This window comes from Fundulus heteroclitus, chromosome 20 (genome assembly GCF_011125445.2).
Source record: "Fundulus heteroclitus isolate FHET01 chromosome 20, MU-UCD_Fhet_4.1, whole genome shotgun sequence".
NCBI classification, from domain to species: domain Eukaryota; kingdom Metazoa; phylum Chordata; class Actinopteri; order Cyprinodontiformes; family Fundulidae; genus Fundulus; species Fundulus heteroclitus.
Window position 1 is genome coordinate 34,687,556 of NC_046380.1, and position 26,550 is coordinate 34,714,105.

A 26,550-nucleotide genomic window follows, 5' to 3' on the forward strand; every position below is an offset into this window, starting at 1 on the left:
CCTCTTAACCTCGTAAGGTCACACTAATGTTTTCAGGGGGACTCCAACCCAAACAACAGTGTTTGTCCGTTCTTCTGCACCTTAAGAAGCACACTGAGGGGACTGGTGGGAGGGACTAACGTTCTGATCATGTTCGCCTCACTTACTTTCATCAGCACTGTTGCCAAGTATTTTGCAACTTTTCAGACTGCTCTAGTGAATTTATTGAAACGCGACAAGCAATGGACCTAGCAATTCTGTGTTGTTTAAAACTTTGGCAACAAGTAAGAGCACTGATCGCTCTGAGTTTACCGTCTCTTCAGCAAACGTGTGCAGCTGTGAGCCCCTCCCCATCTGACAGCCGGTCAGTCAGTCAGTCAGCATCACCGTGCTGAAGTCAGAGAGACGAGACCGACTCGTCTGTTTCCTCATTGAAAATGAGTCACGCATGAGCAAAGCTTCCACTAGATTACAAAGCGGGATGTAAATATATTATAAACATAATCTTTAATGGGCAATGAGACTCTGGAGACTGCTGCACTTAAACAGATCCCTCCCTGTAACTCATTTATTCACCTCATCCACTGTGGGTGCCTCTGCTATATTTTGGTTAAAAGTGATAAAATAAAGTATGTATAAATGTAGTTTGGATTCATGTAAAATGTTGTTTAATACTTTAATACTAGTTCTTTTTGTTTGTTTGTTTGTTTTGAGCATATTTAGTGTTTTTAATCATTTTCTGTCTTGTCAGTGTTGCTTTTGCTCTCTCCTACAACATAATTTGTATTCAAGATATAGTGTTTTAGCCTTTTGTCTATATATAAAGCTCGTTATATGATGTTTTTTATTGCTCTGTTTCTATAAAATATTTACTTTGTACTTTTATTTTGTTTGCTTTTGTTCCAAATTCCAAGAATAAACCAGTCATTATTTGTTTCTTCACCCTTTTGTTTGATTGAAAAAAATAAGTATCGACAATGGTACTGATAAAATAGCGGATGGATAAGGAGTATCGTTTAGAGCAGTAGTGTTGATAAATCCTTAACGATACCCATTCGTAGTTGTGACGTGACAAAATGTGGAAATCTTCAAGGGGTGTGAACACTTTCACAAGGCCCTGCATGTGAAAACATACCTGAAGTGTTATGTGTTTTTTTTTTTCGTGGGGTGTTTTTGCACTATAACTGTGTGGTTAAAAACTTAAAGTTACTGCGGGGGGGAAGCGGTTCACTCTACGCGTACAGATGCAGCTCTGACGAACCTACCCTTGACACTCGGCTGGTTTACGCTGGCTGCGCTCACAAACTGTACCGTGATTGTCAGCAGCTCTCGGGAGGCTCCCGTCAGCGTGACGCTGATCGAATGGGACGGGATGTCGCATGTGAAGGTGTGCCGAAACAGCTGCTCATTTACCAACTTCGACGACATGGAATGAAGTGGCTGCTGCGGAGGTAATGAAGAAACATGGGAGACGTCTTATTGCTCTCCAGCTGCTTCGCCGGCACGCACCCTTTAACTGATCTGACACTAATAAGACTAGTAAAAGCTTCTCAGACGTCAGCTTTCTTTCGTCAGGATCAACCAGAGCGGCCGAGCAGAGGTGACGGAGATTTACCGGTCAGTGAGGTAACTTTTAATCTCCCTTGCTCTCTTTACCATTCCAGTTGCAGGTGTCTGTGCCGCCGCCTCCCCCAAAGCTCGGAGACACTTCAGAGTTCATCGTGACGGATACTGCGCCGCCATTTGGGATGCTGCGTGACATAATCAGCTGCCTCCAGCACAATACGCATAAACTCCCCCACATCAAAGGAGTAGTTGGTAAACTTAGGGTGGTCCCCGAGTGTAGGATGATGGCCCTGGAAAATAAAAAGTATAGGAGAAGACATCTGCAGTGAAAGAAAACTTAATATGAAAGTATAACAGGTTGTATTTGCTTTCTCGAACTGCCAAAAAAAAAAAGGCAAATCGGATTGTTTTTAGTACTGCACCTGGGAAAGGCATTTCACTCCTAAAGTTTTCATACCTCTTGAGCTTTTCCACAATTTCTGATTTAGCACCACACAATTCAATTGATTTTCCTGAGATATTATCTAATAGACCGACAAAAAGTAGTGCAAAATTATTAAGCAGGACAAAGGGTTAGGGTTTCAAGATCATTTACAAACAAAATTTGGGGAAGTCTGTCATGCATTTTTGTATATATTGCAAGATTAAGTTTTAAAGTGAACTTTAAATTTTCCAAACATGTTTTTTTTTTTTTTTTTTGTATAGCAGTGATATTAACACCTTGGACCCAGCTAAAGACCCCATTTGAGTGTTTGGAGGGAGCGTAACATTAGGGTTATGGCAAGCAGGCCTTCCAACCTCAAAGACGTGGAGCTCAAGAAGGGTCTGATTGCTGTAAGGACAACAAAGATTTTGTTCTCTCACTTTTTGAGGTATATATAGTTTTCAATAAACTATTTCTAATTAAAATGTAAATAAAACCACAAACTGATGTTTTTTTTTTTTTACATTCTTTTAGGATATTTTTAGGGACGCCTGTCTCATTTCCTATTAGAAACAAACATCCTGGTTGAACAAAAAGAATCTTAGATTTAAATCTGCCAGAGGTATGGATAGTGTTGGGCTTAACAGTGGTCATGCAATCTGGCCTCAGTGGAAAAACATAGAAGAATTGTTGGAAAAAAAAAAGCCATAAACTATTTAAGCGTGTGCTGCGCATTACTCTAAACAAATCACCCCCCTGCCAAAACATGGTGGTGGCAGCATCATGCTGTGAAGATCATTTTTTACACAGGAACAGGAATGCTGATGGGATGATGGAGGGAGCTAAACACATCCTAATCCAGGATGAAAACCTGCTAGAGCCTGCATAAAACAGTCTAGGTGTGTAAAGCTAGAGAGATGCACCGCTAAAGGTGGTCCAGCAAAGTTTTGACTCAGGAGCCGACTCTAACACTTTCAGATTATTCGATAAACATTTTAAAACCAATGTGTCGTTCTACTTTCAATTTTACAATGACTAAATGTGAAACGGCTCAAGAGGCAAACCTTCTCAAGGCACTGTAGATGGACGTGTGATGAAAGCCAAATAAAGTCCCGGGGAACGCTCTCACCCGGATAACCGCTCATGAGGGAGTTCCCCTACCTTGTCCTGGGGGAGCACTTTGTCCGATTTCTGCCAAGTCACGTATCGAATACCCCGCAGGCGAGCCAAATCTCGATAGCAGCTCTCGTCCTGACAGTTGTACCTAAACAGGGACAGATGCAGACACTCGACTCGTGTTCTTCCCACCATGCCTCGCCCCTTCACTCGATCTTCCAATCTTCATCGCACATCTCCCATCATGCTCTACTCTCTCCTGCCATGCATAAATATCATAAATATCCACACACACACACACACACAAACAAACAGCCTATGGGCTCTTTTTTTTTTTGCCAAGAGTTGCCAGGTGTGATGAGCGCCTGATTAATTAGGCGATATTTCACAGTCATACTCCATGTGATTGAAAGCTACTTTAAAAAGAGGACGCTGCCAGACTAGCTACTCCTCTCCCTGTCCCGAAGCCTCTCCAGACGTTCAGTCCTACAGACTGTAAAAACAAAGCGAAACGTCACCCACAGCTCAAAGACGGTGGCCCAGTCGGGGAGGAAGAGGAGGTGCGTGAGCCCGGCGCCATGCATGCCAATAAAGATGTCCGAGTTGTGGGTGATTCTCAGCTGCTCCAGGAAGGGAACGTCCCTAAAAAGAGACACGAGGATCTCCACATCTGTCTCCCTCACTGTCTGCGGCGAAACACTTTCGTTTATCGGCGAGCAATGCCTAGCAGCGCTCAGTAACTCACTTGTATTTGTAGTCCACCACGCTGACCTCCAGCAGAGGCACAGTCTTGAGGGCATTTACCAGCTGTAGGAACAACAGAGGGACGTGTTGTGTGAGCAACCAGAGAGCAAACGGCCACTTCATAAATCACAAGCCTTTTTTTTTTGGACTCGTACTGTTTTATAGCGACTAAGATTTTAAACAGGCCCTTAATGTAGGTGGGCAGCAAATCAATGGCAGGGGGGGGGATTGCTGGGAGTAGGGGGAGCAGGAGAGCTGCATAAGTAAAGGGAAGAGAAGGAAGCAGAGAGGCAACGAAGGAATAAAAAAAGGAGCTAGAAAAGAAAGGGGGCAGAGGGCGGCGGGGAACTCACTTCCACTTGGTTTCGGATGCGTCTGTATTCTGTGCTGCGCGCCAGCAGGGTGACACGGACACGCCCCTCCTGAACACAGAGATGAACTCAATAATCCATCAGCCGAGGCGTCAGGAGGCATTTCTAAAGCTAAAAGCAGTTTTCTTAATGAGCAACAGAGTGAGCGCAGTCTATACTGCCATCTTGTGTTCGTAATGGATATTTATACCTTTCACTACAACGTACCTCAAATAACTGGATCCCAAAAGTGTTAAAATTCCAGGTTTTAGAAAAGAGACACCATGATAAATCGTTTCATAACCGTTTCCACATATGTGACATTGATTCCGTAATGCTAAAAATTAAACATTACAAATCTGTTCAGGATTATTTTTAAAAAGACCAGAAAACAATGGTTGTTTAAATGTGCACCTTTAAACTATTACTTTGTAAAAAGAATATTTTGATTCAATTTCAGTATTCAGCTTTCTTCAGAGTCTGCCATCAGTCCATGTCTTGTCTTCACAATATTTCCCTGCTCAACCTTGAGTAAGTTCTTCAAATTTGGATTGATAGGAAGTCTCCTGTCCACAGATGCCACAGATTCCCCGTTGAATTGAGTTCAGGATGAGATCATTCACAAATGATCATTCACAGATTAATTTTCCTCTCTTCTGGTCATTATTTTTGCTGATTTAGATGTATACATTGTAGACAGATGTGCTTGAACTCAATGATACTGAAAAGTCAAATACCTCTTATTCTTCCAACACACTTTTATTTGAAAATGCAATACTTTTCTAGACTCAAATTTCAAGATAGGCTTCTTGCATTTTGTCATCATTTGAGCATAAAATATCGCTGTGGACCTTAAATAGTAGTGGAGTCTTATCTGCTGGTCCAACAACAATGAAACAGTGTAATGCTGGCATTGTTGCAATATTTTGAGGCTGGTATAAAGCCATTTAACTGCTACTGTAGATAGCAGTTAAATGGACTAAATGCAGATTCCTCAAAGCACAGTTTAAACGTTGGTGCCTTTAAGACTACTTAAAATGGAAACTTTAGTTCTTTGTTTTTTGGACCCAGTTTAGAAACCAAAGGTAGTTCAACCTCGATTTAACAAAAAGCAGGCAGTGATATGGCCTTTTTGCTTTTGAATGAGTTTTTGCTGAGTTCGTCCGAAAACAAACAATGATTGCAAAATTTTTAAATCCAAGTGTGATTTAGCAAATTAAAGATGAAGCAAGCCAAATGAATAAAGTGCATGTTTTTGTATATATGTTTATCGTACATCTTTTATTTAGAAAACGGAAGGAGAAAAAAAATTAAGCAGTTTCTAAACATAACTTTCTATTTTTGACACTTTTCCACAACTGGAAAAACGACAGAAGCAAATTTCAAGGAGGAATTTTGGAAGTTTGTATTTAGCAAACTTCTTTCCAGCATTTTCGGATGTACATATATATATATATATATATATATATATATATATATATATATATATGGTGAATAGTTTTATATACTTCTCCCAACTGATACGTTTGTACGAGAACCTCTTGATTCTCTGTAACCAGTTCGCAAACTATAATTTTATCTGAAGGATGAACAAGGTAAATATCTGCAAAATTCTACTTTAACAGCTAAATGTGGTTCTATGATAATCTGATTCACAATTACTGATGTCAAGTGTAAACTCAAGAAGACTGAATGCAGGGGCGTGCCCCATGTAGAGGCCTTAAGCCTGGTTTATGTTTGAGGCATCCACAAGGTCCGCGTGACCACATTATGACATTTTGGCTTCCACACACCTAGGAGAATTTCTATCTATGTGGACAATCCCGCGCGGGAAAAACACGGCGGACGAGCAAGCGCTCCGGCTGGAGGTTCGTCTCCGGTCCGTTGATCTTTGCTGCATGTCTTCACTCTTTCCGTCAGCTTGCTTTAATTTTATAAAAGACCACTATTGCCACAAAAATGGCCACAAAGACAGGCTGAATGCAGAACATGAATCAAAAGGTGCTTGAACAAAGTATTAGTATAAGGATGCTCTCATTACCAGTACGCAGGCGGGTTATTGCCGGTTTTGTTTGGTTCCTTCTAACAAACTTTGACTTGAATTTTACAGAATGTATGTCACATTATTTGTGGAAAAACCTGAAGTACTTTATCCCAATCTCTCTTTTGTACATCAGAGAAACCTGGTATTTTAACAGAGGTGTGTAGACTTAATTGAGACACTGAAATCAACCAGTATAGATAATTTCTTCAATAATTCAATCAGTAAATCTGAGATATTTTGACAGAAATAACCAAATCATAACAGCTTTCAGGGCAGACCTTATTTTCTGCCTTTCACTATAATTGGGAAAAACTTTGAAAAATATGTCATCCAAATGAAAACAGAGTAAAGCAATTATGAATAGAGGAGATAAGAAGAGAGGGTGGTTACAGAGAATGAAGACAGAACAAAAGAGAGGACCAGCAGTTTGACTAACTTCTTGATGCCGTTAATCTAGTGATGAAAGAAGAAGGTCCAGACAGGGCTATGACCAGAGAGGTCTGTCCTTTCAGTTCCTGGTCTGGTATCAGCAATAGACCGACGTCTCCCTTCATAGACATTTGCCTTATTTTGTGCGACAGCTATGAATAACTTATGAGCTGCTACAAAGGATCTAGAAAGTTAACCGGATTTGCTGGTCATAAAGATATGATCACTTTAAATTGGACACCATGCAAAAAAAATATTTGAGTTCTGCTGGGTTATAGATCACAGGATGAATAGAGGATTGTGTCTCAACTGTGGAACCATGCATATAGCTGTGTAGTCTGTGCTCTTTCAACACTGCAGAACTGAAGTCTTTTCCTGGTATTAATCACAGTAATGACAAGGTCAACAGAATCCAGCACTCCATATCATTAAAAGACATTCAAGGTTTCAGCTGCAAAGTTATTTTTTAGTAGAAAGCCTCACAAAATCATTCCTTAAAACAAAGTAACCCTAACAGATCTGAATACACAAACCTAGATATTCATGTCTGTACACACATGACCTTGCATGGCCTTGGACAAAGGGTAATCATCAGTGCACCAGAAAACCAAGACTCAAGACGTTCAGAAAATTGTTTTTTTTATGTTTGGAAATAGTCCTTGATTTATGTCTGATTTATAATCTGGGTGTGACTTTGACACAGCTGTAAGACAGCAGGAGGCGGTGAAGACTAACCCTAAACTCAAGGCTGCTTCAAAGTGAAATCCATGTGATCGTGGTAAATAAATCGATCCGTGCCACATGGGTTTTAACTGTGTGCCCTAACGAAAAAGACTGGGCATTTAAAACAAGGTACATTTTTCACAAAGAACTCCATACACATCCGTCCTACCTTTGGTCCCATCTGCGGGATGTTAAGGCGATGCAGGACGTGCTGAGAGAACGCCCTAAACATCCCTTCAGAGTGGCAGTCGGTCACCTGCAATCAGCAAAACACAGATCTCTTGACTCGCCTAAAATCCACCTTCGCTATCCTCAACATCAAATATTTTAATCAATGTACGCATAGTCCTTATAAAAGATATTCTTACGGAGGCTGCTTTTAAAAGTAAACCGAAGACTCGTTACATCTAACCATGCAAATGTATTTAGCAACATATATTCCTGTTTGTGTGCAATGAATTTCACATGAGGCCGTCCATTGGACCCGAGTCTTAGAATTTCATGCACATTCTCCTGCAGAGTATTTCTAAATGTGAACACATGAATAAAAACATGACATCTGCTGCAGGGGCAATCAGCTCCAGCATGAGGCTGACCCAGCAATATTTCACACCTCAAGGCTGGAACTACATGACAACACATATTTATGTATGCTATCATCTTTATAGTGATCTCCTTGAAATTATCATTTAAATAACCCAAACACACGGCACCTGCTGATGTTGTGAATGTACCGCAGAAATATTTGACACAAAGTGCATGTTTTTGACTGAACCTAATAATATTGTGCTTGTGCAGGAGACAAACCAATGAATAATAATAATAATAATGATCATCATTAAAGCGGAGAGAAAAAAAATAGGAATAAATCCCAGCCAGTGCACAGATTTTGGTAAATATTATACATGAACTCAAACTGTATGTGTTAGGTACATTTAAAGCTTGTGTGAGATCAACTGACGCCAGTGGCCAGTAGCAACAATTAGTACAAGTGCTTCATTGCACAACCGATTGTAATCTGTGGAATAATTACAAATCTTCTAGGTCCTTTGAACATTTCCTAAGCTTCTGATCTAAACAAAACAAAACAAACAAAAAAAAAAACAGCCTTCTCTTAACAATTTGATGCACCGACCTGGCACCGCCACATCCATCCTGACCAATCTGATCGCATCCAAACGTTGCTTAATACATGTGTGGGCACGGTCAAAACATTTAGAGGATGTGGATTAGTTTAGCAGCCTGAATGCAATCGATCCTGACCAGCCACTGACCTGACATGACTGCCCACAGGCATCAACCTTATTACCTGGGTGTCTGCAGGTTCAGAAAAAAGTCTATTAGGACTAACAATGAATTGTTTTTATTACCCAGTAATTTTTTTAATCTTACACACAAAAAAAAACATAATTTAATTGTATTTGTCGAGATTTGACTATATGAAAAATGTTTTGTATCACTGGATGCTGCAAAATTAAATGTGTAATTGCAAGAAATTTTAAATAAAATAAATATAAATAGGCCTCAGTTCCGCCGTGAAAGCAACTGTTATGCTATATTACCGCCATGAAGAATATTTGATCTCAGATTGGACTGAACAGTAGGGAAGAGGTGACAAAAATAATTCTGTCCTGCTGCAAAGGATACACAGGCAGAAAGGACGGCTCTTCTCTCACCAGGGGTCCCCCTGCTGCTATAAAACTGTACGAGGAAGCGAACCCCAGATGCTGCTGGAAAGCCACCAGCAGAACCCATTTCGAATGTGAGGATAACCTGCTCGATCGAGACTGCAACGGGGTCAGAGGCTGTCTGGAGGACCTACAGGCCTCCGTTCCCTCCACACGCTGTTGGTTAGCTCATAGCTGGAGAGCTAAGCGCTAGCCTGCCAACAACAAACCAACGATTCTCCCTGCTTTTACGTCCTTCCTGGAATGGCCAAAGTGGACAGAACTGACACGAGGCAAGAGACGGGTTTGGACAGGGAGCTGAGAGAGAAGTTAAAAGGTTTATTGGGAAATGTCTTGTAAACCGTTATACACATGGTGCTTTAGAACCAAGGGCTAACGGACATAGCTCACGCTAGCCTTCGTTTCATGGTATTGCTAATATCATTTGAGTGTGTTTTTCTTTAGTTATGACAGGGTTACCTCCACAAGGGTTTCATACATTGATGGGACATTAATGTTTACGTTATCCAGCCCACTCATTTTGACTAAAAATAAAGCTGAAGCCTTTATCTGTTAGCGCTGAATGCCCGCTAGTCAAACTGCTATTAGCCTTGCTAACATCCGGTTTTGAAGCATAAAAGCCTAACCATTCTGATCAGCCATCCTTCGAAGGTGCTATGAGCCTTATCCCCGCATTAATATTGAATATTAATGTTGGTGTAAAGGCAATTTTAATAACTTTATGCTGTAACCTTTAGCCACCGATTTGCTACAGCGACCCCAGACGCCCGGAGGGAGAATCGCATTAACAAACTCGGTCATAAGGGTTTAAATGATTTTACTGGGCAAATCAGTCTTCAGAAGTTTATTTACTCTAAATAATGTTTTAACTTGGGCTTTGCATTGTGATTGGATTGAAACACATGCCAAATGTTTTTAACTCCATTCCATGTTTTTGTTTCTTTTAATCAGATCTGCAGTGAACAAGGATTCACCAAATTATTCTGATTATGACCAACCACTTTTGCTTTGTCTTTTGTTTGTTTTTTTGCATGTAAATAGTTCCTTAGCTTAGCTTCTTTTTATCTTCATTTTGCTTAACAGTTTAGTTAAGTTTCACTAGCCAAGTAGAGAGGATTTGTTAATCGAAATATTGTGTTAATTCAGATAAACAGCATTACATAGTGATGTTCTCTGGAAGTTCATTTTATTTCTGTTATTAAATTCTTGGACTTGAAATGAAGTTGTCACTTCTTTATTCTATATATGTGCAGGGCTTGCTGTTCAAAGATCGCTAGTGTTCGAATTCATCTCTTTCAACCATTGTCTTGATATCAGCTTAAGAGCTGATCATCACCAGACAATACTTAACAGACAGAGAGTTATTTAATAAACATTAAATAACTTTAAACAGCGTATAATTGCACAACACAACGCTATAAGAAAAAGAACCTCAACTACAACTAAGTTAATGTTCTGGAGCGGCCCATCACAGAGCCCCGATCTCAGTCCCAAAGATTTGTGCGCAGAGCTGAAAAGCAAGGATGCCCAAATAGTTTGACCCAAGTGATGCAGTTTAAAAGACAATGGTAGCATACAGAAGAAATGTATGTAAACTTGAGAGGAAACTCCAGGTTATGTCTTTGTGTATGTGAATATTTGGTTTCAGCTGTGTTCAAACATGAAGGGTAAGTTAACTTACGAGAGGCGTGTTGTAGAAGAGACCATATCGCATTCTCGGAAGAAGGGAGAAGAAGGAGTCTTTAAAACACACCTATAGGGGTATGAACATCCATAAATCAGTCTTACAGAGCACTAAATGCATGCACTGTGCTTTAATGCTTACACTATTTAGCAGTTTAAATGCTTTTAAAGCTGCTAAAATGCTTTGGGGGATTCATTTAAATATAAACTTGTTTGTCACTGTCCACACTTTCAGAGATAACTGATTTGCTAAGAAATATTATCAATTCTACTCAATTTAAATTCATGTAGAGTAGTTTTTTTTCTTGCTAAATGTGTAATTACATATTTATTTGAGTCATAATAACACACTTTAAGGCGTGGTATCGCATTTCTATATAAAAAGATTATTTTTAACTGTAATTTTTTGCAACACTAACAGATCATCTTCAGTCACAATCAGTAAACATGTTAAATGTACTTCTTGAAAAAAAATTTAAAATAAAAGCACAAATGGAGCCCCAAAATATTAGGCAATACTCACTCTTTTTGAGTCATAGGTCTTCAGGTGGATGATGTCATACTCTGTGAAGGCCCTCCATGTTTCACTGAACAGATCACCATAGCCATAATAACTCTTGAATAAATAAAACACATACAAAAGGAGAAGCAAAAACAGTCATAATCAAAGAAACAGAAACAATAAAAATAAAATCTAAACTTTATTCAGGATTCCCTCATAATGTTCATGTCCAAATTTATGCTCTAACAAACTCCGTTTTCCAGAGTTCTCAATTGTTGAATTACAAAGATTTTAACAAACTCAATTCTTTTTAATGTAATGTTGAAATTAGACTTTTCAGATTCCTTCATTCATAATGACGAATTCTTGATGTATTTGAGTATTCACAAACACACCAAAATACATCTATACTGCAAAAACGGAACTAAAAATAAGTAAAATTTTCTTGAAACGAGTGTATTTTGATTTGAGTAGGCAAATAAGATGATCGGCCAATGGAGTGAGTATCCTTACCCCTAATATAGGGGTAAATTAGATATACTACACTTGAAATAAGAAGCTGGAGATGAGTTATTACTTATTCCATTGGCAGATTATCAGATTTACATGCTCAAATCAAGGACAAACACACTAATTTTAAGTACGGTTTTTGCATTTTTTTTCCAGGTCCCGCCTCAACCGTTCGGGCCAGAACCAAAAAACGGTTTGGGCCAATCACATTACAGCATTATGATTTAATGCGGGGCATACCAACTGTGGCGGATGCACGTATAGCTGCTGCTATCACATCCGTTTTGTCAGAATCAACGATTTCTTCTTTGAAAGAAGAACAACAAGAAGTGCCTTGACTAGCTCAACTTATTGTGGATTCTCATGGTAGCTGCTGCTCACATTATTTCATACCATGATTGGCTAAAAACAACCTCTGATAGGCGGGCACTAGGTGTGGCTTTACCCAATCAGCTCGGAAAGTTCAGCTGAATGTCCCTCCTTTCCCTTAATGGATTGGATGAGAGCAGACCCAGATTAATAATGTGCAGAACTAGAGTGCTACACATTATAAATCTATCTTGCCAGGTTAGAGTCATGTATACCTATTTTTAAAACTAATATTCATTTTTTTATTCTTTCCCTAAAAAAGACACACATTAAACTGACAAACACTCTTTAGCATGTATTGTAGTGCATCAAAACCATTTACATTTTTACAGGACTAAAATGCCAATTCAATATTCCTGGACTTAATTGTTGTCATGTGTGCCAGCCAACACCAATAAGTGCTTCTCCACATTAAAAAGAATGGGGTACATTAGAAAAAGAAAAGGTTAAACCCTCCCTCCAGATGAAACGGTGATGAGAAGCCACTGGTACTCACCGTGTCCCACATGACAATGTTGATATCTGAGCTAAAGGAGTTGTTGATGTGCTGAGAGATGTAGAGGTTGACAAAGTCACAGAAATGGTGGTACATGTTCACCCCTGTTAAAACAAGAAAAAAAGACAAACTATTATGGTGCAAAATGGTTTTATGGTTTTAATAATGAGAGAAAAGATTTCAGTTTGCCAAGAAAACTAAAAATAAACGACACTCTGGACTCTCAAGGCAAAGCAACGTTCCACAAGCACTGACAAAACACCACTTTGATTGTACCTGTAAACATCTTAATTCAGTGTCCACTTTAAGCACACTAAGCGCACACTGGTGCAAAAGCTCACATCTTAGTATAGATACCTTATTAATTATAATTAAGTTGCATGTTTAGATAACTAGAGCTGAATTTATTCAATCGGTTAGAGACTTACCAGCATCAAGTTTCATGAAAACTGTTGGTTTTTCAATAATGACGTCACAGTGTCCATCCTCTATGGGATGGAAGTTCAGTTCTGAGTATGTTTGTAGTTCGGCGTACCTACAAAAAAAAAACATTAGAAACTTTGTAAACAGAATAGAAATTTAAAGATGAAAAGTCAGGATTACATGCAAAAGGGCAACATACTGGATTTGTGAAATAGAAGGGAAATGACCGAAAATGTAGCAGTATCATGCTGTAGAGATACTGGTCACCATTAATGGAAAGATGGATGGAGCTAAACATAGAGTGACCCTGATAGGACACCTGTTAGAAGCCACAAAAGATGTGAGACTGGCCAGAGGTTACCGATCCATTGTAGAGCCAAAGCTACAAAGCATGCTTGTGCTAGAACGGCCCAACCTGAGATGCTATGCGCAGGGGCAGTTCTAGACAGGGGCCAACAGGGGCCTATGCCCCTGTAGAACTGTTCCTGGCCCCTGTTATGGCCCCTGTACTAAAAACATGATATTAAATTTCTTAGGATGATAAATGCTGACAAAGATACCGTGACTGACTGGTCATTTGGATCAGTTGTATTTTTTTCGTTTATGTTTTTACCCAATAATAAAATAACAAAATAATTAAAAAACAAATATAAAAAAAATAACAATAATTAAATATTAAGCTGTTTCACGTTAAGCTCCCGTTGTATTGAGAAAAGATCAGGGGTCTGCAACCTGCAGTTCCAGAGCCACAATTGGCTCTTTGGCTTACTTAATATATTAAATAATGAAATATTGACCTGTTAAGTTTTTTTCCACCCCAATCTTTTGTTCTGTGCCCCTGTGAAAAAACACTGGCCCCACCCTGGCCCCCCTGCTAAATTTGGTCTAGAACCCCCACTGGCTGTGCGAAGGAAAAAGTATAAAAATGCAGTTCCTAGATGTGCAAAGCTGGTAGAGACATCCCCTCTGACACTAACAACTGTGGTTGGGATGAAAGCTGAATCATTCATTGGGGAGGGGGAGTCAAATAATTATTCATGCCACTCCTTTTTTTATGTAAGAAAATTAAATTCCCTCCACTTCACAAATATGCAGTCCTTATACTGGTCTATCACCAAAAATTCTTCACATGTAATTTTAAGGTAAAGCTAAAAACCTGCATTGTGCAAAGGCATAAGACATATTTTCTAAACACTTGAGAAAAGAGGAAAGGCTCGCTGGCTTGAAGCCAAGAAAAAGGCAAAAGCATAAACTGAGGGGAAGAACTTGACATTTACACAGCGCTTTGTGAGCAAAAGACAGCAGCGCGGATGTCTTGTTAAAACCAGAAGCCGCTCAAGGTTTCAGGAAACTGCCAGTTCTCTGTTATGAGCGCTGAGTCATTGTGCTGAAGGCCCCTCCCCCTCCTTTGAAAAGCCACGTGCTGGCTATAGTCTCTATGGAAATGAGACTCTGTGACCGGGCCAGTGGCGCAATGGATAACGCGTCTGACTACGGATCAGAAGATTCTAGGTTCGACTCCTGGCTGGCTCGAATTTTTTTTTTTTCCCCATTGTGTGTAATGTGTCTGACTACGGATCAGAAGAGTCTAGGTTCGACTCCTGGCTGGCTTGAATTTTTTTTTTTTTCCCCATTGTGTGTAATGTGTCTGACTACGGATCAGAAGAGTCTAGGTTCAACTCCTGGCTGATTCAACCTTTTTTTTTTTGTTGTGGATAATGTGTCTGAATGCGGATCAGAAGATTCCAGGTTCGACTCCTGGCTGGCTCAACTTTTTTTTTTTTTTCATTGTGTGTAATGTGTCTGACTACGGATTAGTATGGGGGAATTATTCTGCCATAATCCAAGAGCACAACATTTCTATATGAGAAAAGAATTTTATCTTCTTGCACTCAAAACTTGGAACGCTTACACTCAAAACATATGCTCACACTCAAATATATTCTCTTCTACCTCAAAACTTTGTTTCTACTCTCAGATTTAATGCTTCTTCACAGATATTTTTTCCTCTCTCTTGCTTCTTTCTCTTTGCACACGAACCGATATGCACTTGCGGATTTTTTTTGCTCTCTCTCAGATTGCAGTCGGATCGTCGCCTAGCAACCTTTCCAGCCAATAGAAAGGCAGCCCCAGAAAGGGTGCACTTGTTTACCTTACTGAGTGTGCCTGTGGTACTGCTTACCGACTATAAAATAGCTTTTCAATATAAAAACTACTAAAATAAGAAGCTGAAAAACAACAATCTAAAAAAAAACAAAGAAATTATAAGGGGTGATTCCAAAATCACCAATGAAAAGTGACCAAATTTCTGTTGGAGGCAGAATTAACACCTCCCCTGACTAGCAAACTTCGGACTAGCAAACTCTGAAGCAAGAGTTTTCTGTTGACGTCATGCCTGATGGATCAACTCCAAGACTCTCAAGTAAGTAGCCTACTTTTCTCGAGGCTAAAATGGTTCATAAATCTATTCAGTTTTGTGTATATAAGTTCATCATTGCACGCAATTGATTTAAATTGATTTTTGATTATGACTTGTCACATTATTTTATTGTTTTTTCTCCTCCTCTGTTGTTGCATTGAACCTATAAAAATTATCACGTTATCAGTATCATTGGCTGGAAAGGTTGCTAGGCGACGATCCGAATGCAATCTCAGAGAGAGCAAAAAAAAAAAAAAACGCAAGTGCGTATCGGTTCGTGTGCGAAGAGAAAGAGGCAAGAGAGAGGAGAAAATATCTGTGAAGAAGCATTAAATCTGAGAGCAGAAAACAAAGTTTTGAAGGAGAAGAGAATATATTTGAGTGTGAGCATATGTTTTGAGTGTGATTGTTACAAGTTTTGAGTGCAAGAAGATGAAATTCTTTTCTCAAATAGAAATTTTGTGCTCTTGGATTTTGGCAGAATAATTCCCCCATAGATTAGAATAGTCTAGGTTCGACTCCCGGCTGGCTCTAATTTTTTTCTTTTTTCTTTTGTATAACACGTCTGATTAGGTATCAGAAGATTCTAGGTTCGACTCCCGGCTGGCTCAAGTCTCTTTTTTTTTTGCGCAGACTTCCTCTTGTCTTTTACTTTTATGACTGCATGAAGAGTTTTATCATTGCAAGCTATAAAACTAATGTAACTAAGTAAGATAATTATTCAGAGTGAAAATTGCAGAGGAGGTTTGCCGTCATTTTATTTACTCACATTTATTAGAGCAATTCACAACAAATCAAGACACTCAACAAAAAAAAAAGAAGTCTCTTCAATCAAATCATGCAGACGGGTGGGTAGTACTGACAGAGTCACTGCAGCCCATCCGTCTGCGAGGGAAATAAATAACAACTTCTGAGGCTCTTGTAAACCGTTGGCACGAGAAACCAAACACTTAGTGAGAAGATTAGACAGCCAAACCAACGCCTTAATATTTACAGCTTTATATGTCAGGACGAATATTTTGAAGTGAGTTCTGAACCCAACAGGAGAGCCAGTGTAACAAATATAAAACAGGATTGATACGATCATCCTTGTTCAAACACACTAATAACAGCATTCTGCATGACCTGTAAGTGTCTAAGGGGAAGTTTTGACTACTCTGGAGAACAAGCCATTACATTAGTCTAATGGAGAAGAAATAAACGCATGAATGCACGAATGTGTGCGATTGACTGAGGTCACAAAGTGAGGTCAGAAACAAAAGTTAATCCCAGGTTGTCAAACACTAGGCTTTACTGATGTACAGAAGGAGGCAAATGCTAAACCATTTCCGACAGGGCTAAAATCATTGCAATGGGTTTGTGATTGTAAATCTCCAACTTTCAACAGCTGTGACCTGACACACAACATTCAATAAAAGACAGCTGGTCGAATCACGAGCGAAGCAATATGCAAGGAGCTCGAGAGGGAGTTTGCTGTGATGCTTTGCAGTGCAGCTGAACAAAGAAACAGTAAAATTATAATTGTATGCTCATCTGTAATGTCCCAGAAGCCTGGTTATGCCGACATAGGAATAGTACTGAGCCCATAGGACCGTATTTTGTGTTTGGCAGCTTAAGAGGCAAACAGCTTTCAAAAATCTATCTTAGGCTACGTTCACACTGCAGGTCTTGATGCTCAAATTCCGATTTTTTGCTGAAATCTGATTTTTTATTTTTATTTTTTAGGTGGCCGTTCATACTACTAAAATGCGGCTGCCATCATACTTCTGTCTGAAAAGTTCAAGGCCACAAAGCGACCCGCATGCACAGAGAACAGAAGGAGACGTCACACAGCAGCATGCTGTTTATGGAAGATATGGTGAATGTAATTGTTTCTAGAAGTGTTCAGTAAAGTTTATTTATTTAATATTTCAAAGAAAAACACAGATACCGTAGCCTCGTGAGACCATCCTGATCTCGCGAGCTTTCAAGGTTTCACTCGCAGATCAGTCTGGCTACTTTCCGTTAAAGAAAATTTGGAGCCGTTCACAAAACGAACGTCCAATCAGCGTTGTACAGACCATGAAGACCGGGTCATGTCTAAAGTTCACTAAGTGTTTGAGTGTGGATATGGACTTGCTCACCAAGACTGCAAAGGACTCTTGTGATCTCCTTCAGCAGCCAGAGCGCGCTTATTTAGCTGGCAGCGTCCACCAATCTCCCCCGTATGAATAAAGTCCTCGTCGTACCTGGAGCAGGAGGATGGTTGAGTTTCAAGTCACTTTTATTGGGGGAAGAAAAATAGATTTTTTTTTTTATAATGTACATCATGCAACTCCGCAGACCTCTCATGACTTCTACGTGGGTTTCGCAAATCCAGGTAAAGATTAGTTGCCCTGCAGAATCTTGCATGGCTGCTGCATCTTAATGATGAGTCCCCCTAGTGAAAAAACACAGGATAAAAAACTTTTATAAATCATGTTGACTGGCTTGCATGAAGCAGCCATGAAAGTCTGAGAGGATCGTCTCTCAAGTTAACCTTCTCTATTATGCTTTTGGGCCAGTTGTTTTTATATTTTTGTTGAACTGTGAGTCTGTTTTTTTTGCACCTGTTGTTTTTTTTTTTCCTGTTTATTTAGAAAGCCCATGAGAACTAAGGAAATGAGCAGACTTACCAGCTCGCTGGCCTTGCAGAGTGTTTTGAGTTCAGAGCGCCGCTCTTTGACGTAGCCAAAATCCGCCTGCTTCCAAAAAAGCTCCTGGGCTGCATCCAGCGAATGGGCCCTAACACATTTGAGATTCCGGCAGATCAGGAAAACCGCAGCCATAAAAGGTGGCAATGATGCAGGCATGTGCAAGAGGAACATGTTTATTTAGATTGAAATAACAATGCAGAATGTATATGCAATAAGGTTAGGGCTCAAGATCATGTGTGATTTGGTCAAACGCATGGTGCATGAATGATATTCTAGGAACGGTACCATCCGGAGTTAGCCTTGGTACAGACAGGATAACTGAAGCGTTTCTCTGCCTCGCAGTTTCTCTCGTAGCCCCAGCAGACTGGCAGATTCTGCAAAGCATCCTGTTAGAAAGGAAACAGTGTTACTCCACGCTGGCATCAATCTGCCAAGAGAGATAGAAAGTAGAGAAATTACAGGCGTTTACTGCTGCATTAGATCATTTGGTTCATTCATTTAAAGCTGGGGAGCGTGTAGTAACATAAAACATATGAGCTGAAAGCATGAAGGTTGACTTTTAGCTAATCTGTACCACAGCAGAAGGACTCTGTCAAAGTATAAACAAAAAGAAAAGAAAATGTATTTCCAGGAGCAGCAGACATTAAACTAAACATGTTATGAATAAGAACAATCAATAATGTGTACAAGGTGTATATGAGCATTGTTATCAATACACAATTCTTTTAAATAAATTATATTATTTAGGCTGCATTTAAAACGCTTTGGGAAAAAAAATAATGAATTGTACAAAAGAGATCCTTACATTGGAATATATCTTTTACAGCAAATACAATTGCTGGTAAACTCATAAGTGAACACCATCTGGTAAAGTGGTTAGCTAAAAAAAGTGGTGCAGTAAAGGCATACCTGAGACAAAGCACACAGTACATATCGCTTTTAAGCATGAAAAGGTATAAGCCCTCTTACTGATTTCTTCTCGTGTTTGTCACACGTTTTAGATCATCAAACAAAATTTCATATCAGACAGAGATTTACTGAGTAAAAAAGCAGTTTTCAAATGATGATTTCATTTATTGAGGTGGAAATAAATCTATCTAAACCCACCTTGGCCTTAAGGGGAGCTGTATTTTCCTCCCTCGTTGAAATAAAATTAATAAACTGTGATGGGTTGCATTTTATTTTTGTTCTGATTTCAAAAGCCACACCCAGGTGTAATTACTGACAGATATTTAAACCGAACCTGAATGACAGCATGAAGTAAACTTAAAAATCTCAAGAAAACAATACACAATACCCCAATCTAGTGATAGAAAAGAACAGATGAAAAATGAAGTCAGGCATATTTCAATCTGGAAAGGGTTACAGGAAAACCCAGTGAGAACTGTTCCACACAAAAGGTTAAAACATCAGTGGATAACGTTCACTACTGAGATTACTCCAATGCCCCTTTTCCATAGACGGCTCCAGCTCCACGCGGCTCTACTCTACTCGACACTTATTGTTTTTCCATCGCCCCGGTACCGCTTGGGGCTTTTATATGAAGGTTATTTTGTTCCAAAACGATTTGTGCATTGTAAGCATGAATTTGAAGTTGTAGAGGGAGTTAAATTCTAAGGTTTGTATTTGTAGAATAAAAAAAAATAATCACATGTACAAAAATGTTTTACACCTGTTCAAAGTACAAGCACACAAATTGTGTTTTGTGAGTTGCACATCAAAAACCTCTTACATTCTCAGTTTTGCTCCAAATGGTCCAGAACTATTGTTGCAAAACTATTTGTGCATTGTAACTTTGGTGTTTTGTAATTGTAGATTTTTTTTAAATCTGTCACAAGTACAAAATAAAGTTACACCTCTTCAAATTCTTGAGTACAAGTACACAAATTGTGTTCTGTGAGTTGCACATCATAAATGTCTGTAATTCAGTTCTGCTACAGTTGATCTAAAACAAATGGTGCAAAACAAATTCAAACACATGTTAAAATCTTCAAAAAAAATGTTTATATATTTTTTTCTTTAACACAAATACAAATCAACGAGTACAACTGCACAAATCTGCTGCTGTGAGTCACAAATGTAACTTTACAACTTCAAATTCATGCTTACAATGCACATATCGTTTTGGAACATACTTCATACTTTTAGCCTCACCTCCAGACGTTCTACGCCATGTGTTGTGCTTCATAACGGTGTGACCAAAGCGCATGTTGGCAGCAAACTGACCGGGCAGCAGAGCAAAATCGATGATAAGCGAGCTAGCTCTTTAGCCATATTTACACATATTAAGCTTGACCAGTATCAAACGTTACCGTTGAATGGTTTGATGTGAGTCTACAAAGCATTAGCTAAGGCAGAACACGCGGACAAGTTGAATACAGTGCACAAATAACTCAGGAATGTGCAGTAAAGCTCAATCACTGCTAAGCGAGCTAGCTTTTTAGCCATATTGAGCCATCTTAAGCTAGCAGGAATTGACTGGCAACTATTCTGTTAAATTGCTGGATGTGTCCTGATATGACTGACCATGCCCATGGCTAACCAGCAGTCTGTTTACATTATATATATAGTCCCTTCTCAGCGGCAAGTGAATCCGCAACAACTCAGAGCAACATATAAAACTGAGAGGCCTAGGCAAAGTCCGGATTTTGATTTAATTGATATACAGTGGCATGACTTTAAACAGGACATCCATACTCAAAAATCCTATAATGTTGGCTAATTAAAATACTATGAAGAACAGTGGGAAACCTTCCTTCAGCATAATGCAAAAGACTCAATGATGATCAACACAAAGGATTGATGGAAGTTGCTGCCGCCAATCGCTTTTTTCTCTCTTGTCTTCTCTCATTAAATGAAATCATCATTTAAAAACAGGTCATCTGTTTCCTGTTAAAAATTGATGACCTGAAACATTTAAGTGTGACAAAGAAGCAAAAACAAAGAAATGAATCCTTTTCACAGCACTGTATCTTTTGTTGTCACAAAATCCACAAAGTTCATTAAAATACTCCTGAAGAAGGACTGAGAACATTTTAACACCATAGTTAGAGTGGCATTTAACGTGCATAAAACGATTCTTAATGTGCTAGTTCCTGCTGGAAAAGTGGAAGACTAATTCAGAGACAGAGTCCATATCTTACTTTAAAAGGGCAGAGTGGGTCCTGGCGACATAACTTGGCAACCTTCTTGTTGTTGCTGAGTAAATAGGGTATGTGTTCCGGCGGCAAGGAGATCCTGCTGTAGTTGAGCAGGGGAGAAGCTGGTTTGTGGTTGCCGATCTCCGCCTTCACAATGCTGACCGCGACAGAGGAAATCACTGCGCCCAGCGCCACCAGGAGCAGCATAGTTAGGGTGACAGAGACATAAGAGACAGGCGCTTGTCTTCACAGCACTCTGTAGGAGTAGAGGAGAGAAACTCAGCCTCGCACCTTGCGATCCTGGCTAGGAGAGCAACGCGTCACAGAACAAGAGCATGTGGGCACAGGTCGGCTTGTGGGAACGTGGCTCCAGGCGGATCTGATCTCCGCGCAAGGACAGGCCTTGTTGATGCAGGAAATTACGCTGACCCTTTTCCGACTCTTGAAACGGAGCAATCCTAACAAAGACATAAGGGTCTAAACAAAGGAGCTGGTAATACGGTGTGTAAAAAAAACAAAAAAAAACACACAGACGGCTAAATCAGAAACGCAAAAGCCAGTTGCTCTATGACCCAATCTAATTAGTTAAAAGTCCAGCCTTTTTGCGTGTGCTTTTACAGCCTCGAGCCGATGAAACGTTACCCTTCCAAAGTCAATGACCGACGGCTGAAAATTATAGTGTAACCTTTGGTAAAGCAGCGTGCTTATTGTGTTTCCCCACAATGGCTCTTAAACGCTTTCCTATCTGAAGGAAGGGGAAAAAGTAGGAAACTGTTTACACTGCAGCTTGTTAAAACAATGGGTGGGAAAAGCTCACATGTTTCAAGAACAGTAAGGAAGCCAGTGGGGGCGGATAACTGAGGACGTCGCCTCAGGTTTTATGATTTATTACTGCTCGGATGTTGTTGAGCAGGGCCACCTTTACAAGCCGAGATAACATGTGCCTTATTTTCACTAAACAGTGAGCATTTGGGGATTTTGCCATAAACAAAAGACGGTAGTGGCATTATCCCCTTGCTGCTGTAAATAGAGCAAAAGGGTAATTCTAACACAACTAATTCAGGGGGCTGGATACAATAAACACTTTTCAGATTTATCTTTTTTTTTCCTTTTTTTTTGTTCTTTTTTTTTTTAAAACCCACGCCATATTTATTTTCTTTGCAGTCTATCACATTAAAGTAAAATAAATAAATAAACTAAAAACTACATTGAAGTTTCTGGTAATAACATGACAACATATTCTAAATTGAAGTGTTATTAATACTATCTGGTGCAAATCAGCTGCAGATAAGTGTCCGATGCATCCCTTTACTGTTATTTCTTCTGCGCTGAATCTCAGAAAACAAGACTTTCTTATCAACACCTGGTCGCCGTTTATTTTACTTTTAGCAAGCTTTTACGTCAACTCGTGCCATTAAATAATAAAAACAAATAACTTAAAACTTTGCGAACAACATGGCACATTCGGCTAGGCGTTGTTAAATAGACATTTAAATAACACGATGATTTTACCTGAGAGATTTCTTCGTGAGGAAGCATTAAAAATGGTGCAAAGCTCAAGCCATAACGCTGAACCGGCTAACGTCTAGCTCGGGTTCATAAACAAAGCGAGTTTAACGTGAAGTTCTGCCGTGCCGTGAACGCAACGCAGGAGCAGAGCAGAGCAGATTTAGTCCATCTCCGTGGCGCAGTCATTTCTGAAAGCGCAACTCGTTATTATCAGCGGTTATCTAAAGGGATCTGGCACGGCTTTGGCTGAGAATCGCTTTACCTAAACACGCCGCCTGCTGTCCCTGGCTGAAGCAGCGATGATGCCGGTGGTCGCCATAACACCGGAAACCTTACACGTTAACAGGTTGTAGTACGAGCCCGTGGCCACCAGATGGCGCCACGACCACGCGCTTGGAAGTCCTTCCCAGCCTGTTTGGCCAAAATCGACAAGACAAAAGTTCTGATGGTTCAATAAAATAGAATTAAGAAATATATTTAGAAAAAAGAGAAAGCAATCATGATTTAAAAGGAACAGAGACCTTAAAGAAAAAAAAATGATTGTGTTTGTTGTGTTTCTGTGAAAGGAATCAGCTTATGGAACAATCTGAACAAAGAATCACAATCAATATTCACATTTAGTAAGTCAATAAAAGCTGTTATGCTGAGTGAATGTGTCAATTATGCCTTATTATTAATAATCATGTGAAATTTTATGTTTTATGAATATACAGAAAATCAACTTAAAGTAAAATGTATATTTCAGTTTGGGGGACAGATATTTTTTTTATTTTTTTTATTTTTTTTAATGTATATTTTTGACGCTTATTGTTTTGTTGTTGCTGATGATTTTATAATTTAAGTTTTTTGTAAAAAATATTGCTTTAGGTAAAGGGGACAGCAGGCCCAGCCCTAAACAATTTGGTGCCCTAGGCAAGATTTTAGGTGGCGCCCCCTTGCATCACTGTACAGTACTTGCATGTCTGCTAGTGTACATATACTCACAAGAAACTAAAAAGCTTTGTCGTGGACATTTTTTATTTACGTAAAACAATATTCACATTCAAAAAAACTTTAAAATAATTAAAGAAACAAAACAAATGAACTCAACATATGAAATACAATTAAAACAGCTTATATAAAGTGTTAAATTTAAATACTCCCAAAAAAAGTGTAAATAAGTGACATTACCTTAAATACAATATAAATAACCTATAGAAAGTATTAAATTTAAATACTCCCAAAAAAGTGTAAACAAGTGACATTAACTTAAATACAATATAAATATGGCACTGTGCAAAGTAAGAAATCAAAGAAATGAGAAAGCACAAAAAATACAAGGATTTAAATAAAAGAAAAAAAATAACATGAAAATATGATCTTACAAATAGCTCTTGTGGTGATTTTAGTCTGCCTTAACTTGAATTACTTCAAAAACTATATGGCACCCTTTTTCTCACATCCTTACTCTCACCTGACTACAGCTTTACTCTCCTGAATTTTCTTGAAGCAAAGTCATCTACAACATCATCATGTGACAACTGATTTGAGACCACATGATTAATGCTTATGATGGAAAGTCCACTGAGACGTTCTTGCATCATAGTGGATCTCAGGTAAGTTTTAATCAGTTTAAGCTTGGAGAAGCTTCTTTCAGCAGCAGGAACCGAAACAGTAAGAGTGGCAGAGATTCATAAAGCGACCCACATGTTGGGCTAAATTTCTGCTAGCTTCTTCTCATGCAGGAAGGCTAAAAGTTCCAACTTTGTCATATTTTTCTTATGGCAATGGTGGGAAATGTTGCATTTCCCTTGTAAGTTCTGCTCCATCAATGTCCTGCTGGCTGTCCTGGGTCAGAGCAGTACTTAGGATTTGACACTTCTGTAGCAGCTCTTTGTCTTCTAAGTTGGGGAAATCGAGGAGCACGCCAAACATGTTGTTCACTTCTCCAAAATTCAGAAATCTCTCATCAAGTGAAGAAATGGCAGTATCCATCACTACGTTAAAAAATGTGGTTTCCATTTTTTGTAGTGCATCTGGAATGGGCTCATCTGGAGACTCATAGGCAAAGTGAGTTTTTGTGGTTCTCAATCGCTTTCTTCAGGCAACTTTGCCTGAACACCTTTAATTTTTTCCCTTCATGTTGGCGCCGTTGTCACAAGACTGGCCTCTGCAGTCCTCAAATGGGATTTTCGGATTAGAGATGATAAATGTTCTCCAGTTGACTGCTCTGCCACCAGAAAGCCTAAGAAATGCTCTTCTTGTGACACTATCCTGACTACGACAGAGAGCTGTTCCTTATGACTCAGATCAGGGGTGCAGTCTAAAATGATGGAGAGATATTTGGAAATTTTGATCTCTGTCACAATGTGTTGTATTATTTTAGAACTGATGGAGTCGATCAGTTCATTTTGAATCGTTTTGCCAAGATATTGTAAATGATGGCCAGCTCCACTTTCCACCCTACTGACATGCTGCTTCATCACTGGATCAAATCTGGCCATGAGCTTCACCTCTTTACAAAAAATGTCCATTGTCGGGTTTATTTAATGTGTCTGTGGAACCCCTAAAACCCACGTTTCTTTTAGCTAAGGACTGAATTATTGCCACCAATCGGTGTGGAACGTTACGCCACCTTTTTCTCTCAGCCTCAACAAGTGCCATCTCTTGTTTATCTATCGTAATCCCCTTTGCAAACCGGACCTCCAAGTCCTTCCATGTTGCCATGTGAGCATTATGCTCCTGGCAGTAATTAATGGGCCTTGAGCAAGTGACTTGCTTTTTTCCAGTCCTTTAGTCCTTCCCCGTTAAGTTTGTACTCTCTTTTAGAAAGAAGTTTGCAACAGAAGCAGTGCAAGCCATCATCTTTTTTAGAGTATATAAGCCAGCTTCTTCTGACTTTTTCTCCATTGATTAAGAGTCTGTTAAAATAGTCATGCTGACACCTTCGTCAGTATTTTTTTTTAGGGAATGTGAAACTGTTTTCTATTTGAAATGGACCTCTGTGAACCAACTCTGTTCGTACCTTACCAGTTAAAGGATGTGGCCAGTCAGCCGGGTCTCCTGGAGCAACAGGAGGACCGCCTGATGCTGCTTCTTCAGTGCTGGGTTGTGCTGCTGAGGTGGAAGGGGCAGGAGGGTTTGCAGGGGTTTGACTGAGAAACCTCAGCAGCGCATCTGAAAACATAAGAGGAATATGTGACCCCAGTCTAATAGTAAACACATGATTTCAGGAATAAAGTAAAATTAAATAAAATAATATAAACAAAAAAGAGATGCATGCATGATGTACGCTATCGTTTGAAATATACAATATAATTTTTGGTTTAGTAATATTTATTACTGTAATTTATTGTTATTACAGTGAAAGGCTAATTAGAAGAATGCAACGGATCAGTAAACTGCAGTATAATGTACTATAACATGTGGGAATGCTAACTTTGCTGTAACATTAATGATGTAAACTTTAACACTAACATAGTTTAACATGATGAACACACTTTAGATAATATGAGCTGTAACACTGGTAAGCTTATAACTATGGGAAATTAATAGTATTTTGAATGACTATTATCACCTGGGAAAAGGTAAAATATATACACATTTGCCTGAGGATGGCAATGGGGGGGGGGGGGAATTTAAATCACTATTTTCCAACAAATGGGCCCTTCCATAACATTGACTGATGTTAAAGTAAGAGATAGCGCTCGCTATTTATTGATTAGCCAACTATGTCATGCTAACGGCTAATGCTATTATCGATCATAATATCATTATCATCA

The 26,550-nt window shown here is 39.2% G+C and overlaps 1 protein-coding gene and 1 non-coding gene across 3 annotated transcripts; one reads left to right on the forward strand and one right to left on the reverse strand.

The window, feature by feature from the left end:
- Window positions 1-234: 234 nt before the first annotated feature.
- On the reverse strand, window positions 235-23,121 carry eogt (EGF domain-specific O-linked N-acetylglucosamine (GlcNAc) transferase). Of its 2 annotated transcripts, none has more exons than XM_021316229.2 (16): window positions 23,052-23,121; window positions 21,284-21,536; window positions 18,426-18,526; window positions 18,120-18,228; window positions 17,790-17,884; window positions 17,589-17,693; window positions 13,052-13,158; window positions 12,624-12,727; window positions 11,270-11,362; window positions 10,745-10,816; window positions 7,545-7,631; window positions 4,183-4,251; window positions 3,831-3,892; window positions 3,608-3,727; window positions 3,131-3,233; window positions 235-1,835 (listed from the first exon to the last, which is right to left on the reverse strand). In XM_021316229.2, the coding sequence occupies exons 2-16, from the start codon at window positions 21,485-21,487 to the stop codon at window positions 1,689-1,691; spliced, it is 1,578 nt and encodes a 525-aa protein (XP_021171904.2). In that variant the 5' UTR covers window positions 21,488-21,536; window positions 23,052-23,121; the 3' UTR covers window positions 235-1,688. The 2 variants fall into 2 exon arrangements, with proteins under 2 accessions (XP_021171904.2, XP_012717686.2); XM_012862232.3 differs by having other exon boundaries at window positions 22,793-23,100.
- Window positions 14,507-14,579, forward strand: trnar-acg. The gene has a single exon. It is a non-coding gene; the product is annotated as a tRNA-Arg (tRNA).
- Window positions 23,122-26,550: the final 3,429 nt, after the last annotated feature.

What these genes read in the sequence shown, in the direction of transcription:
- eogt (XM_021316229.2), bottom strand. Translation starts at nt 21,487, where the DNA reads ATGCTGCTCCTGGTGGCGCTGGGCGCAGTGATTTCCTCTGTCGCGGTC. An exon ending in ACCCACTCTGCCCTTTTAAA is followed by an intron (nt 18,527 to 21,283) that starts GTAAGATATGGA and finishes CCTTTCTAACAG; the next exon opens with GATGCTTTGCAGAATCTGCC. An exon ending in CCACGTAGAAGTCATGAGAG is followed by an intron (nt 17,694 to 17,789) that starts GTCTGCGGAGTT and finishes CTCCTGCTCCAG; the next exon opens with GTACGACGAGGACTTTATTC.